Source organism: Lipophrys pholis (genome assembly GCF_963383615.2).
Source record: "Lipophrys pholis genome assembly, chromosome: 7".
Lineage (NCBI taxonomy): Eukaryota > Metazoa > Chordata > Actinopteri > Blenniiformes > Blenniidae > Lipophrys > Lipophrys pholis.
The window spans coordinates 9,118,950-9,132,241 of record NC_137638.1 but is presented as its reverse complement, the minus strand read 5'-3'; the positions used below and the strand labels follow the sequence as shown (position 1 = coordinate 9,132,241).

The 13,292-nt window shown below is 41.2% G+C and overlaps 1 protein-coding gene across 1 annotated transcript; it reads left to right on the top strand.

Moving 5' to 3' along the window:
• The first annotated feature begins 8,955 nt into the window (after positions 1-8,955).
• On the top strand, positions 8,956-12,866 carry LOC308111819 (uncharacterized protein). The gene is made up of 3 exons (XM_080466863.1): positions 8,956-9,071; positions 9,200-9,345; positions 10,700-12,866. Exons 1-3 carry the CDS (start codon positions 9,050-9,052, stop codon positions 11,165-11,167), a joined length of 636 nt encoding a protein of 211 aa, XP_080322989.1. The 5' UTR covers positions 8,956-9,049; the 3' UTR covers positions 11,168-12,866.
• Positions 12,867-13,292: the final 426 nt, after the last annotated feature.

Here is a 13,292-nt window from a genome sequence, read left to right as displayed (position 1 = left end):
GATGTGAAGAACCCTCGTGTCGTTGCGTTTCATGTGTTCATCCCAGCTATTGAAACCCGCCTATCCAGTTGAGGGTCGCGGGGTGCTGGAGCCGACCCCGGCCTTCTGTGGGCGGGTCAGTTTAAATCCATGTTGAAGCGTAAATAAAGACGTCATCTTAGATTGACGGCGACGCCTGCGCGGGCCCTCGTGGGTTAAATGATGATAGTGACCTCACGGGCATTGGTTTTGTTTGCGTGTTGGCTCATTGGATTCACGCAGGTCTAAATGGTTTGGCTGTCTCTTGTTTTTAATGTGAACTTTCCCAATCGACGAACTTCCTGGTTTTCGGCCACATGAATGAACTTGTTACCAAGGTTTCAGATTCCGATGAATGTTTGCGACCGCATGACTGGTCAGTTCCAGTTTCATCACTCATGATTCAGATGGCTGGATGACCAGTATGTATATATATTTATCTATTTATGTTTCTTATTTAAGGCGGATGTAGAAAATGACTTTCCACGAATGTCTTTGACCAGACCCATCATTCTTGTCTCCAGTCACCTCAAAGATGTCTCCTCATCACTTTTCAATGTGCCGCATGAGGAACAAGTGAACTTAATTCCTAAAATGTGTATAGTTTGGAAGCGCCGACCAACATTAATACTCGACTTCACGATGTTGGGGGCTGAAGATTCCATGAACTATTCCAGAGGTTTTTCCACCGAAAGGAAAACACCAGCAACAATGGATAGGCCATAAAACAGCAGGGGAGCGAGCCAGACCCCGGAAGTGGCCAATGAGGATGCTTGAATCCGACCCGGACACCACAGGGGTCCAAACTGAAGTTGGTGAGACTCACTTTCTATCAAATCTCTCAGCTTCTCAACTGACCATCGAGGGAGAGACATCGCTTTCCCTCCTCAGGATGGTAAAGAGAGCAAAAGAACAGAAGAAACACCAACGCCAGCCAGCTGGACGAGCAGGACCCAGTTTGGACTACATCTTCTGTTTTCCTCTACTTTTCCTGTTTTGGGGGGACTCTGGAGACCAGAGCCAGTGTCGCCTCTTCTCCAAAACCATCCTCTCAGCTGTCCACTGCTGCAGCTGGAGCCAGGCCTCTGAATTCAGAGCCGGTAACAACCAGTTACCACAGCCTCCCAGAACCAACAGCACCACGGACTGTGCTGTCCAGCACCAAAGAACTATAAGGGTGAGAGCTTTTGTCTGGGCAGAGGATAGTTAGAATGATGTTCTGTTGAAAATGCAATGTGTTTCCATGTGCCACTCAGAAGGCAGCAGCATCTCATGTTGTTTGTGTATGCGCATTCACGCGCACCAAGTCCAGAACTCTGGTTTTCCACCTCAGAACCAGAGGTCCAAGTGAGCTCCAGGCCCACTGGGAGCTCTGTGTGGAGGAACCAGGGTTCAGAACCGAGCGTCGTCAGAATTCTCTGTCTTTCTCTTGTCTTCATCCTCTCTCATTCTCCCCCTTTCTCCACTAACCCGGATCTCCTCGCAGCCCTGCTCCCCCCTTATCTGATCGAGATAAGCTCACCTCTGCATGTAGCACCAACTGCATGTCAGCTGCTGCAGAGCAGATCTGCCTTGATCACAAGAGTTCTAACTGCAGGAACCGACCTCCACTTAGGACTCAGGTGCTCAGAACCGGGCCAACGGAACCGCCCGTTCGTTACGCCCTCAGTAGACTAACTCGCTCCGAGACCGCCCTCGCGCACGCTCGCTCGACGGACGTCTTGTTTATCTGGCCGCTAAGCAACCGCCGCGTCCCCAGAAAGAGCGAGTCAAACGCCCCTAGTGGTCGCGTGGGTCATCGCAATCCCTCTTGACATCCACCGGGTGGACACATCAAGTCATTGCGCTCTCCATCTGCCCGCCGCCGCACGCCCCTAGTGGTCGTCACAGTCACCGCAGTGACCCGCCGACGTCTGCCTCCACCTGGTGGACGTCCGAGGTCATTACACCCCCTCACATTGACCCGAGGACGTCTGCCTCCACCTGGTGGACGTTCGAGGTCATCACACCCCCTCGTCACGCACGCACGCACGCACGCACGCACGCACGCACACACACACACACACACTCTTTGTACATAGTGTTTGCTATTTAATAGATTAGATCTCCGTGTTAGATGTCGTTTGCTATTTGAATGTGTTGATTTATGAGATGATTTCCGAATTATTTATGAATTAATACATTTTTATTAATAAACGCCTGTTAGCTGAATTGTACGCTTCTTGGTGATTATTGTGTATTTATTGTTGACAATTCACTGGTTTGTAACAGTCTGTGCTCGGATCTCACACCTTCCATTCTATTTAAGATTGTTATATTTTATGCAGAAATATTAACTAACTTAAATAAACTTTTTACAAACGAGACTGATATTTTGGTATTAGCTATATCCAGTTTATCTGGTGGTGCCCCGATTTATTATTAATACATAAATAACAAATTTATGCAAATTAATAAAAATAAAATATTAAAAAATATTTTTGATAATTTTTATTTTATTTTTTTTAAAGTAATTATTTAATTACTTTAGGAGTTGTTAATGAGTAAATGACCGTTTACTTCCATTAATAATTTCAATTTTTCATAAATTACTTCCAGTGATTTATTACTTTTAGTAATCTATTACTTACAGTAATTATACGCTAATAACCAACCATAAATCCCAACACGACGCTCCTGTCAGAAATGAGACGTGGAGTAAAGACTCTGAGGGATGACTCAGGGGGGACTCAACTGGAGAGCTGAAGAGAGGTGAGAGAACGTCTGGTGTGCCTTGTTTACGCACCGCACTTTATGTAAAAAAAATAAATTAAAAAAATGCTGTTTAGACTGTGTTTGTGTTCAATCTGACTTGGAGTCATGTTTTCAAGGGGGCTTTTAAAAAGGTGTAAACTATCAAATACCCAACATTTTGGCTTTGCAGTGCTGTCTTATGTCGGGTGGGGGAACAATTTTCTGAAAGTATAATACTTGGCAAATTCAAACCACTTTGCCATTCAAGCGAATTCCATTCGACAGATGTATAATTGTTTCTTGGAGGTTTTCGAGTCATTTGTGAACTCGAGAAGGGAGTCAGACACAGAGGTCTGGGCGTCTCTTGGTATTGCCACCATTTTGGATTTCCCAAGAAAAAAGAAAATCGATTGATGCTTCTAATATTACAAACCTTTACCATCAACTGAGTGATTTGAATGACTTTTGCGTTAACTCTAAAAGTCCCAAAGCTGCAACGATCACATAATAATGCTGTAAAACCTGAAGCATTGTTGGAGATTAAATTTATAGTCATAAACTCATCATTGCAAACATTTTCACAGAACAGTAATTTTTTTATTTTTGAAATTGAGACTAAATCGTCTGAGTAATTCTTTCCCCCTTATAAGCTAAACTATCCCATAACTAAGTCGAACATGTCTCGCATGTCTCTGATTGGATCTTCAGGTGATGACTGGAGATGTTTGTAACCATAGCAACCAGATGACACACTTGAAACTAAGATGTGCTGGTAATCTGCAGGGGAGCTGCTTGAATCAGACAGAAGTGCTTCAGAATGAAAACCTGATAAAAAGGAGATGTGATTCAAGTATGCATTTGGAAATACGTTTAATCCAATTTTGTTTTTGTTTTGATTTGTTTTTTGTGTGTAGTGTGTATTTCAGTATTTAATTTTTCTCACTCTGGAATTATATATTGGTTTAATTTTTTTTTAATATCTCTCTAAAAAAGAAAAAAATTGCTGGATATAATGTCCTTTTAAAAGAGCTTTTTAAAAAGTTTGAAGGCAAATAAAAGAATTGGTTTTTTTTTATCATTTCAGTTGTTTGTTCATTCATCCGTCCATCCGTCCAGCCATCCGATCATTTGTTCGTTCGTTCAATAGATGGTCTCAGGTTCATGTCCATTTTTGACTGGGGGCCTTTCTGTGTTGAGTTTGCGTGCTCTTTCTCACTCCGAGTGTTCAGCTTTGTCTCCATTAATCAGTGCATTTGAACCCAAAACTTATCATATCTTATAAAAAAAAAAACTAGAACCACCAAATAATCTAAAGAGAGATAAATGAGAAGGTGATGACAGGACCGCATGAGTGAGGACAAGAAAATGACAAACACTATCAAGAATGAGGAACAAAAGCAGTGGATACTAATACTGAGAGTGGTCACTGAAAAAAAGCCAAATTAACTGCATTAAAAGTATATAATGAAAGGCACAGAACTGAAATCTGAACAGAGATGCCTATTGCATAAAGAGACAAATAAATGATAATGGAAAAAAGTCAGTCATTCAGGTGTTTCCCTTTTGAGCGTGTCACACCTTCCTTCCTTTCATTCTTAATTCTTTCTAAATTCTCAGGCAGATGCTCTCTTTTGTGACATGAGTGATGTTTTAGATAAACCTTGTCATGGGAGTTTGTCATTCCTCGTGTGGGATTGTGCGAGGGAGTTTAGATGACTGTTCACACGCCAGATATAAAAAGCTCCACTGACCAGTGACAACCTGCACCTCACTGTTTTCACTGAGCATTCAGGATATATACCTTTAATACAGTCACAATGGATTATAAACCCACCGGACCTCCATGGAAACACGGTAAATGCAGTTTCATCATTAGTTTCAGAAACCGGATTTCTAATTGGAGTTATTTTTATTTTGAAAAAAGTTATCCGTATATTTACGTTTCAACATGCTGGTGCCTTAGTGTATTGCACTCGTTTAAGTGAATTTTTCATATTTCTGTTAATATCTCAGATCTCAAATAATATTTCAATTATTACAATCATTACTTTAAATGTGTACATTTGGAAATGATGATGTTAAAATAGACACTCGGGTGAAATTGGACATTTTTGAGTGAAACCTTTGAAAAAAGACTTGTTTTATCTGTTGTTTTAGTGGACTGTGTGTTTTGTAAATGGAGCCGGTCAGCAGCTGGATAGAGTCTTTATAATGGAGGAAAAAAATAAAACAGAACTAAACACACAAGGTGTCTGTGCTTGAGCCACCAAATTCCTTTGTATGAATGGAAGTGTGTGAGTGCTTGTTTGTCTCTTACACTGAGAAAGCAGAAGAGCTAAAAGACATGATTTTAGTCCAAATGTGATACTTTCATACCTGCAAATTAGGTTGTTTCCTCTGGAAGCAGCATTTTTTGACCGAGTGCGGTCATTTTGATGTGTATTAAGGACGACTAGATTCCTCCTCAGTGGATCAGGTTTCTCTTTGGTGAAATTGGAAGTGCTAGAACTGACTCATGTTACAGTTTTCACCTGTATCCACAACAGTTTGAGACTGGTTTGACTTTTTAAAGACACTTTTCCTAAGAGTTTATATTTGGAGCTACTTCAAATGATTGCATATTGCGTCCATTCTCACTTTGCTTAGTGACGGGGGTCAGGGAAACTGTTGAGCTGTTACCAGCTTCGTTGACTGTACAAAGACTCATCAGATCTTATGGATTTATCAAAACGTTCCTCCCTTGTTGTGTGTGAGTAAGCTGAATCTACACGATCTTTTCTCAGTGTTCCTCCTCATACTCCTGGACACTCACTGGCGCCTCGTTCTTCCCGCTCCGACTCCAAACACGTGCACATGGGAAGAAACCTGCAACCTCACCAAATTGCTGGAATTTGAAGCAAAGCAACTCAAAGAGACCTATGTGGGTACCACACAGTGACACGGTTCTGACACGGTTCTGACCCACTTCCTGTACTGTCTGTCGCAGTTTAGTGCAGGGCCTTACGGGAAGCATTGGGACATTGTTGATGTTTGAACTCTGAACATATGTTGCCGGTCTTAACCTCTCCGCGGGGTATTTATACAGCTTTATTAGTATCACTAATCCCTTGTGGAAGAACAAGTCGCTATGCCAACCAGAAGGAAATACGACCCAAATAACGTGAAAAACTATCAATTGTGATGAAAAAGCAATTAAAATGTAAACATCAAAATATCATGATATGGTATCAGACACACTGATGTTTTGTTATCATTCTGCTGCTCACTGGACTCGATAAATTAAGGCTGAATTCACTTCTTAACTTTGTGTTCCTACAGGAAAAATATCACCACTCTGGCGACTATTCACTTCCAGAGCACATCCCGACCGCCAATATATCCGGCGGTAGCATTTCCGAGAGGCTGCAGGACATCTACGCAAAGTCTTTTCAGTTTCGATGGCACATTTTAGAGGTAGCAACATATCAGGGTGAACTTTTGCCAGATCCAAAGCCCATTGTGGATTCCTTAGAACAGGTCAGCAATTTACTGGTCTTGATGAATCGTAATCTACGGCGGCTTGAGCCAGAGTTGGCCGTCCTCACAACACCAGCGCCACCACAGCTGGAACACGATGACGACGACTACATTAAGAAAGTCTATGGGTCGGAGGTCATTTATACTCTGACAGACTGGCTAACAAATGTTCTGCAGGTACTCGATTGTGACAAAAATGAAGAGAAGTGTTACTAAAAATTGAGCAAGAATTTGATTTGTTTAGAAAAAAAAAAATGGCTCCACCAGTTTAAGTAAAAAGCTCAACTCTTTCAGTGCCAGTTCTTTTAAAGCTTTACAGTGTGACAAAGCCTCCTTGTATTATCGGGGTCTGGTCTCATATTTATCTTATTTTCATCTTATTTAGCTTATTTGTATTTAATTAATTCAAGGCCTGATTTCACCTATTCGGATGGTCCTGTAACACTACCACCTGCCACTAGGTGGTGTAATGAGTGAATTCAGTACTGTGGCTTTATAAGTGTTGGTTTGGCCCCAGAGAGTTCCAGGAGGTGAATCAGGGGGTTCAGTGAAATACTCTTTTTGTTTTCTTTTAAATTTTTGAGAGGAAATCATGACGCCAAGAAAGACATAGAGGGTTCATCTATTTATTATATCAAAAGCAGACATTCTTTTGAATAGATTTTATCGTATTGTATGGATTTTATTTTTGTCACAAATGTATTCTCGCAATGCTTTTAATAAGTATTTAAGAGATGTTTTAAAATAAAGGCTTGGAATGACTTCTATTTTGTGTTGCCAGAAATATTTATATCAATATTTTAATGTGAAAAACATTCAACCAGAAATGAGTAATGAGGAGTGGTGTAGAAGTTGGGGGGGGGGGGGGGGGGGGGGTTGGTGATGGGCTCTCAGTCTCTCACATTTCAAAACTTGAAGAGTGAATACAACAGTAGCGAAAACTGTTCGCATCAGCAAACTGACATCCAAATAAAAAATAAAAACAGAAGCTGGGAGTCTGTAAGCAGAAGCGACTGACTCACGGCTGACATCCAGTGTGTAATAGTGAACCAACCGCAATCTTAGGCAATCTTTGCAAGTGAAAAATAAACACTTTTGTAGTGTTTTGGGTGTCTGTTTGCTCGAAGCCATTGACAACACAACTTTTTGAAAACGGTTCCCAAGGTGGAACTTTTCAAATACGCCCCGACTCTCTCTCCGTCTCTGTGTAAACGGGTAAACAAAATATTTTGAATACGCTCTGACGTTGATTCTGTGTAGACGGAGGTAAATGCATCTGGTCTGAAACGCTGCTACTACACATGTGCATCAAGGCCATAGTAAACACTTCTTCTGCACATTCCGGAGTCGATGGACAATAACAACTATGGCCGCCTCTGGAGTGGTATGACTCTCTGCCGTTTCCATGTGAACGGACATCATTTTGAAAACGTTGCTGTGTGAACCCAAAACATTTCTGAGAAAAAAGAAAACCTTCTAAAACAATGTGTTTTCACTTGAAATGTCATGTAAACAGAGCCTTACATGTAGCGCGGTTAAAAAAGCAATCGTGTACGTTATGTTATGCACAGTGTTGTTAGACTCTTTTTTTTAATCTTGAATATGCTACTGCTACATTTTTATATTCAGGGATTTTTTACTTTTCACAAGGTAAATAAATGGGGGGCTAAAATGATGAGCAGACTTCAATGTAGCTTCAAACTGTACTATTTTGTATTGTCATTGTATTTTAGTCTGTTTTCCAAAAATGGTGTGTTATTACTGGTATTCTTGTGAAGATTGCGTCCTTTTAGATGTCAGCAATAACCAATAAATAATAATAATACATGGCTTTTTGTGTGTGTCTTCTGAAGTCAGTTAGATATATTCCAGTTAGGTCAAAGTACAGTGATGGAAGGGAGTATGTTCTCTTCATATTTTGTTTTGTTTTTTTAACTCATGTATTTTTATAGAGATGCACAAACCAGCTGGCTACAAAGAAGGAGATGTCACTATATGAACAGAGGAAATATAAAAGCATACAATAAGAACATAAAAACAGCTTATTAAAAGTAGGCTGCAGTTTTCTTAGACACACAGGAAGTGAAGCATGAGAGGAGATCAGAGAGGAAATTAATCAGTCGCAGTCACAAAAGGACCCGATCAACACATGTTCTCAAATGTATCACATACAGGACTGGAATATCGGCACATTGTTAACTGTGCCCAACAAAATACTACTAAAACATGCATTGTCAAGCCACCTCAACTTGTAATTTCAGAAGCTGCCATGTATTGTGTGCAGGCATAACTTTCTCTGTAATATGATATATTACAGTCAGGTTACAAAACACATTTAGCTGAAGCACTTTGTTTACGGTGTCGGCAATGCTAACACTAATTTCAATGAAATGGCTTCATATTCTACCTGCGACCCAAAATCCTCTCCTATAGCGATTTCTCTTAAAAGTGTGACCGCCAAACCAACTGATCTGACTTTCGTCACAATTTTGCAACCTCGTATTGATAGCTCGGGTTAGATAGAGCTCATCTTCATTAGAGATCTGCTATATTTCCTTTCAAGGAAACAGAGCAAGATAAAGCAATGCTTCAAGATGCGGACCGGTTGATTGGTTTACCTTCTTCGTCAAAGGATATGACTGAGATAGGGATCAGGGAAGTTTATCTTTAAAACTTGTCATACGCACCACCTCAAAGATGACTGCAAATATAAACGGAGTCCTTTGTGAGAGGTTGTAAGGCAGTAAGAGTGTCTTGATATCACGCAAAACCCTTGAGTGGAATGACAATGAATTACAGAACAGGTAAGGTGTGGGGAAAACAATATATATATATATATATATATATATATATTTTTTTTTTTTTTTGTTCTCGAGGGAAAAACTTTACAACAATCAGATGGACTGAAGTACTTCTGCACTTCACTTTGCAGGTTTTCTGTGTGTCTGGATGGTCACCTTGATGGCAAATGCAGATGCAGGGCGCTCTCCGAGGAAACCTGCACCCGGGGACAAGTGCCGGCCCAGAGACCTGATCGGCCTCACCAAAAGCCACATGGAAGCCACCTTGGCGGGTTTTGTGAGTAAAACAAAAAAATGATGTGAAGATTTTAGCTGCGATATGAATACCCGAAGCCTCAATAAGTAAATGGAAAGGATGTTTTTTTTTCCCCCTCCTTTTTGGTCACTGTGCAGACAGCAGTGCGGGCAACAGAAGCAAATATCGATAATCGATTCCAGTAAAATGCATGAAAGATGTAAAAATCTGATATCTATGTGAGTTTCCCTGCTGTTTTAAGATTATATTATCTATTTACCTCTACCGTGGGAATAAAGTATTAAGACTGAAATATGAGGCCTTTCATCAATTAAGACAGGCAGACTCTACGTGTAACTGTGCAAAATATATAAATACTGTGACAACAAATACGTTTTGTGAACAACTACATTCATCAACACTCGAAAACAGTTTAGTGTTAAAATCGGTAGTTTAATTTATTTATTTATCATTCGATTAATTACATGAAAATTGTAAATTACAACATGTGATTGAATGAATGAACCATTTATCTATGCTATAGAAAAATTATACAAAATATTATTTTGTCAAATAAGTTGTGTTTGTGTACAACTCTAAATTAATTTTTTATAATATTCTTATTAAGATATTTGGCAGGTTTCTAAATAATCGACTAGAATAGCGTCTGACAAGAGTATAGAATATAGCTGAAATTATCGGACGCATTAAACAAGACAACTAATAAATAAGTATTGGCTGGTTGTTTGGTTTGTTGGTCGCTTGTTTGGTTGTTTGGTTGCTCAGTTGTTGGTTATCAGTTGCTTTAGAGCACATGTGTCGAACTCCAGGCCTCGAGGGCCGCAGCCCTGCACGTTTTGCATGTCTCCCAGCTTCAACACAGCTGATTGCAATGAGCAGCTCGTTATCTGGCTTTGTGCTGAATGTGATGATGAACCATCAGGACATTCAGGGGAGGGAGACATTGAAAACGTGCAGGGCTGCGGCCCTCGAGGATCTGAGTTTGACACCCCTGCTTTAGAGGTTGGTTGGTTGCTTGTTGAACAGGCTCAAAGTAACTTAGTCTTTCTTTCATTTATTCATTGATTAATTGGCTGGCGGCTAATTGAAGATGTGGACCGGGCAGTTGAATAATGGGTTGATTGAATAATTGGTGAACAGATGGATCGACTAATTGATTAACCGATTAACTGATTGATTCAGACCATAAACCATTTGAACCTCTACGAAACAATGCTGGGGGGCATGGGCGACGTCTGGCTGGTCTCTCTGTTTTTGCCGGGTCTTCCTGTACCAATGTGGAATTTCTCCTGCGTATAATAAGTCACCCAATTGACTCATGATCAATATTTGATACGCGTGAACGTTTGTCTAATCACACGCTGCTCTTTTCCAGAACAGGGCCAACGGTAAGCACCTGGAGACGTGGTCCCCTGGATTCCCCGAGCTCGAGGTCCACCGGGACTCCCCGGTTCACGGGTCGGACGTGCAGTGCAGCCTCTCCTTCGTGACTCAGGGCCTGGGCGAAGTCTTGGACGACCAGAAAAACAACCTGAATCCAAAAGCGGCTTCACTCCACAAGAAGCTCCAGGACACCATCTCCACTGTCGGCAGGCTGGCAGCGTGCATGAAGAGCGTCCTCGGCGGCGAATGCTCCCCAAGGCCGTCCCCACCGGCGCTGCCAACGTACAGTTTTGAGAAGAAGCAGTGGGGTCACACGCTGCTGAAGGCCGCCAGGGACTATCTCGGCTGGCTGCAGCGCAAGTTTTACTATCGCATTACGAACGTCAGCGTAAAGAAGAGGGTACAATACAAAGGCAGTAAGCTTGACAAGTACTTAGAAGGGAGCGGGTACCATCTGTAATTTTCAACTCAGTTTCCGTAAACCTTTCAAAACATGTCACAGCATGACATGACGTGTTTCTACAGTGCCGGTGTACGAACAGCCTGCAGCTCATCGAACAGCCAGTTTTTTCAAATTGAAACAAAAGTTTAACCTTAAAAGTGCAGATAGAAGTTTCAGGATTAAGGCTGTTCTTGCTGACGTTAGATGATCCCATTATTACCATTTGCAGGTATGAAACAACTTGGAGGTAATTAGGATCTATTAGCCTCATCGCTTGACGTGGGAAGGCAACTCCTCACGCACTGATTATTACGTCTGCCAAGGTCGTAATAAAAAACCATTGGCGTATATTTGTTGGTCTGTCTACATGTCTTGATTACATTAAAACTACTGCACGGCTTTTGTCGAAATCTTCACCACAGATAGATACTAGGTCCTGGAAGATCCCATTAAATTTCAGGCGTGATCTGGAAATTTGGTTGACGGACATCAGAAATCTCTGATTATTAAATAAAGTATAAAGAAATAATAGATAAATGATCTAACTGGGTGGTAGATGAAGCTCCTTGCTTATTTTTCATTTCATTTTTTTAATCATGATAGAACAGACCCCTCGGAAGAGATTTGTAAGAAAGCACCCACACTCAGCTAGAATTAAAAAAAAAAATATTATCTTTATAATCTTGGTTTTTTTCAATGTGGTTTTGTTGCATGTTGTCATTTTTACCCTGCAAGCTTGGCCTCGCTTTGTTATCAACTTCCATCTTTCTGTGAGTTGGATGTGTTTCAGGTGTGTGTGTGTGTGTGTGTGTGTGTGTGTGTGTGTGTGTGTGTGTGTGTGTGTGTGTGTGTGTGTGTGTGTGTGTGTGTGTGCTTTTGTCTTTCTTTCATGATTCTTTCTCTGAAGTCATTGCATCTGTGCATCACAAACTTCTTCTGGGTACTTCTTATCTCTGAGGTCATTCGAGTTTCGGTTCCTTCAGTGGCCTCTTTTTTATCTCAGTTATGATTGTTGCCTCTATTGGTGGTAATTTTGATGAGTGTCTTTTAGGTTTGGCTCCTCTGGGTGGCCCCACATTCATATTCCTACAATTAATAATAAAAAATATTGATAACCTCACCACATTTTCACCAAGACAGCAAATGCAGTCATTTCCCCCAAAATGAAATCATATCAGAAATGGCTTGCGCTTATTAGATTTGATAGCTCACAGCAGTTGACATGCCCCCCATATGATGGCAATTAATCAACTTGCCAACAAAGCAAATGAGAAAGGGCTCGAATACATTTTCTAATTACAGCGGTTTGTTTTCTCAGCCTTCATGGTGATTAATTGTTTTGCTCTGGCCACCACCTCCCCTGTGAGCCGGGTACGCTGCCCGAGGTGGGACGAGAGGCAGATAAACATCCTCTTCTGGGAGCCACCAGGTTGGACGCCGCTCATTTGGTTTCACGGTGAGGAATGGGGCCAGATGGATAGAGCACAGTCAGGCAGATAAGGCTGTCAGAGCCTCGTCAAAGCAATACATTAGAGCGGCGCCGCAAAAAGAAAAGATTGATGCGAGTCTCCTCCTCGATCGACCGATGTCGGATGAGAAGTGTTAATGTTCTGTGTGTTCACTGTGACTTTCAAACGACTCCTCATAACGCTGAATATCAATATTGCAATAAAATTCCATGTTTAATTCATATACATGTTCAAAATAAAGTTTTTTTAAAAAACATAGTTGGCATGGTTGATATTAATTTAGAGCGTTACACCATCATAATTTTCTTTTTTGCTTGTGAACGTCCGCTTTTCACCTTTTCTGGGCACCGTTCATTCAAAACGGCTGCTACTTTGCACAGATAAGGGGTATGCCAGTGCAGCTTTTTCGCGAGCTTTAAGAAAAACTTCCTGATTTACAGTCCTGGTTGGGACAGATTGGAGGCAATGCGAGGCAAAGCTGGCGCGCATGTTTCTGCAAAAACACGGCAAAGACTTTACAAGCTTAATTTGGCACAGAAAAACTCTGAGAGGTGGCAGTTCTGCTCAGCCGAATAAAAATGAGGATGCAGGTGATACGACAAAGGGAGTCTTTTTGCATTTCACATGAAACGTAACGGCCGCAAACTGTTTGAAAACCACTGGATTAAAACAAA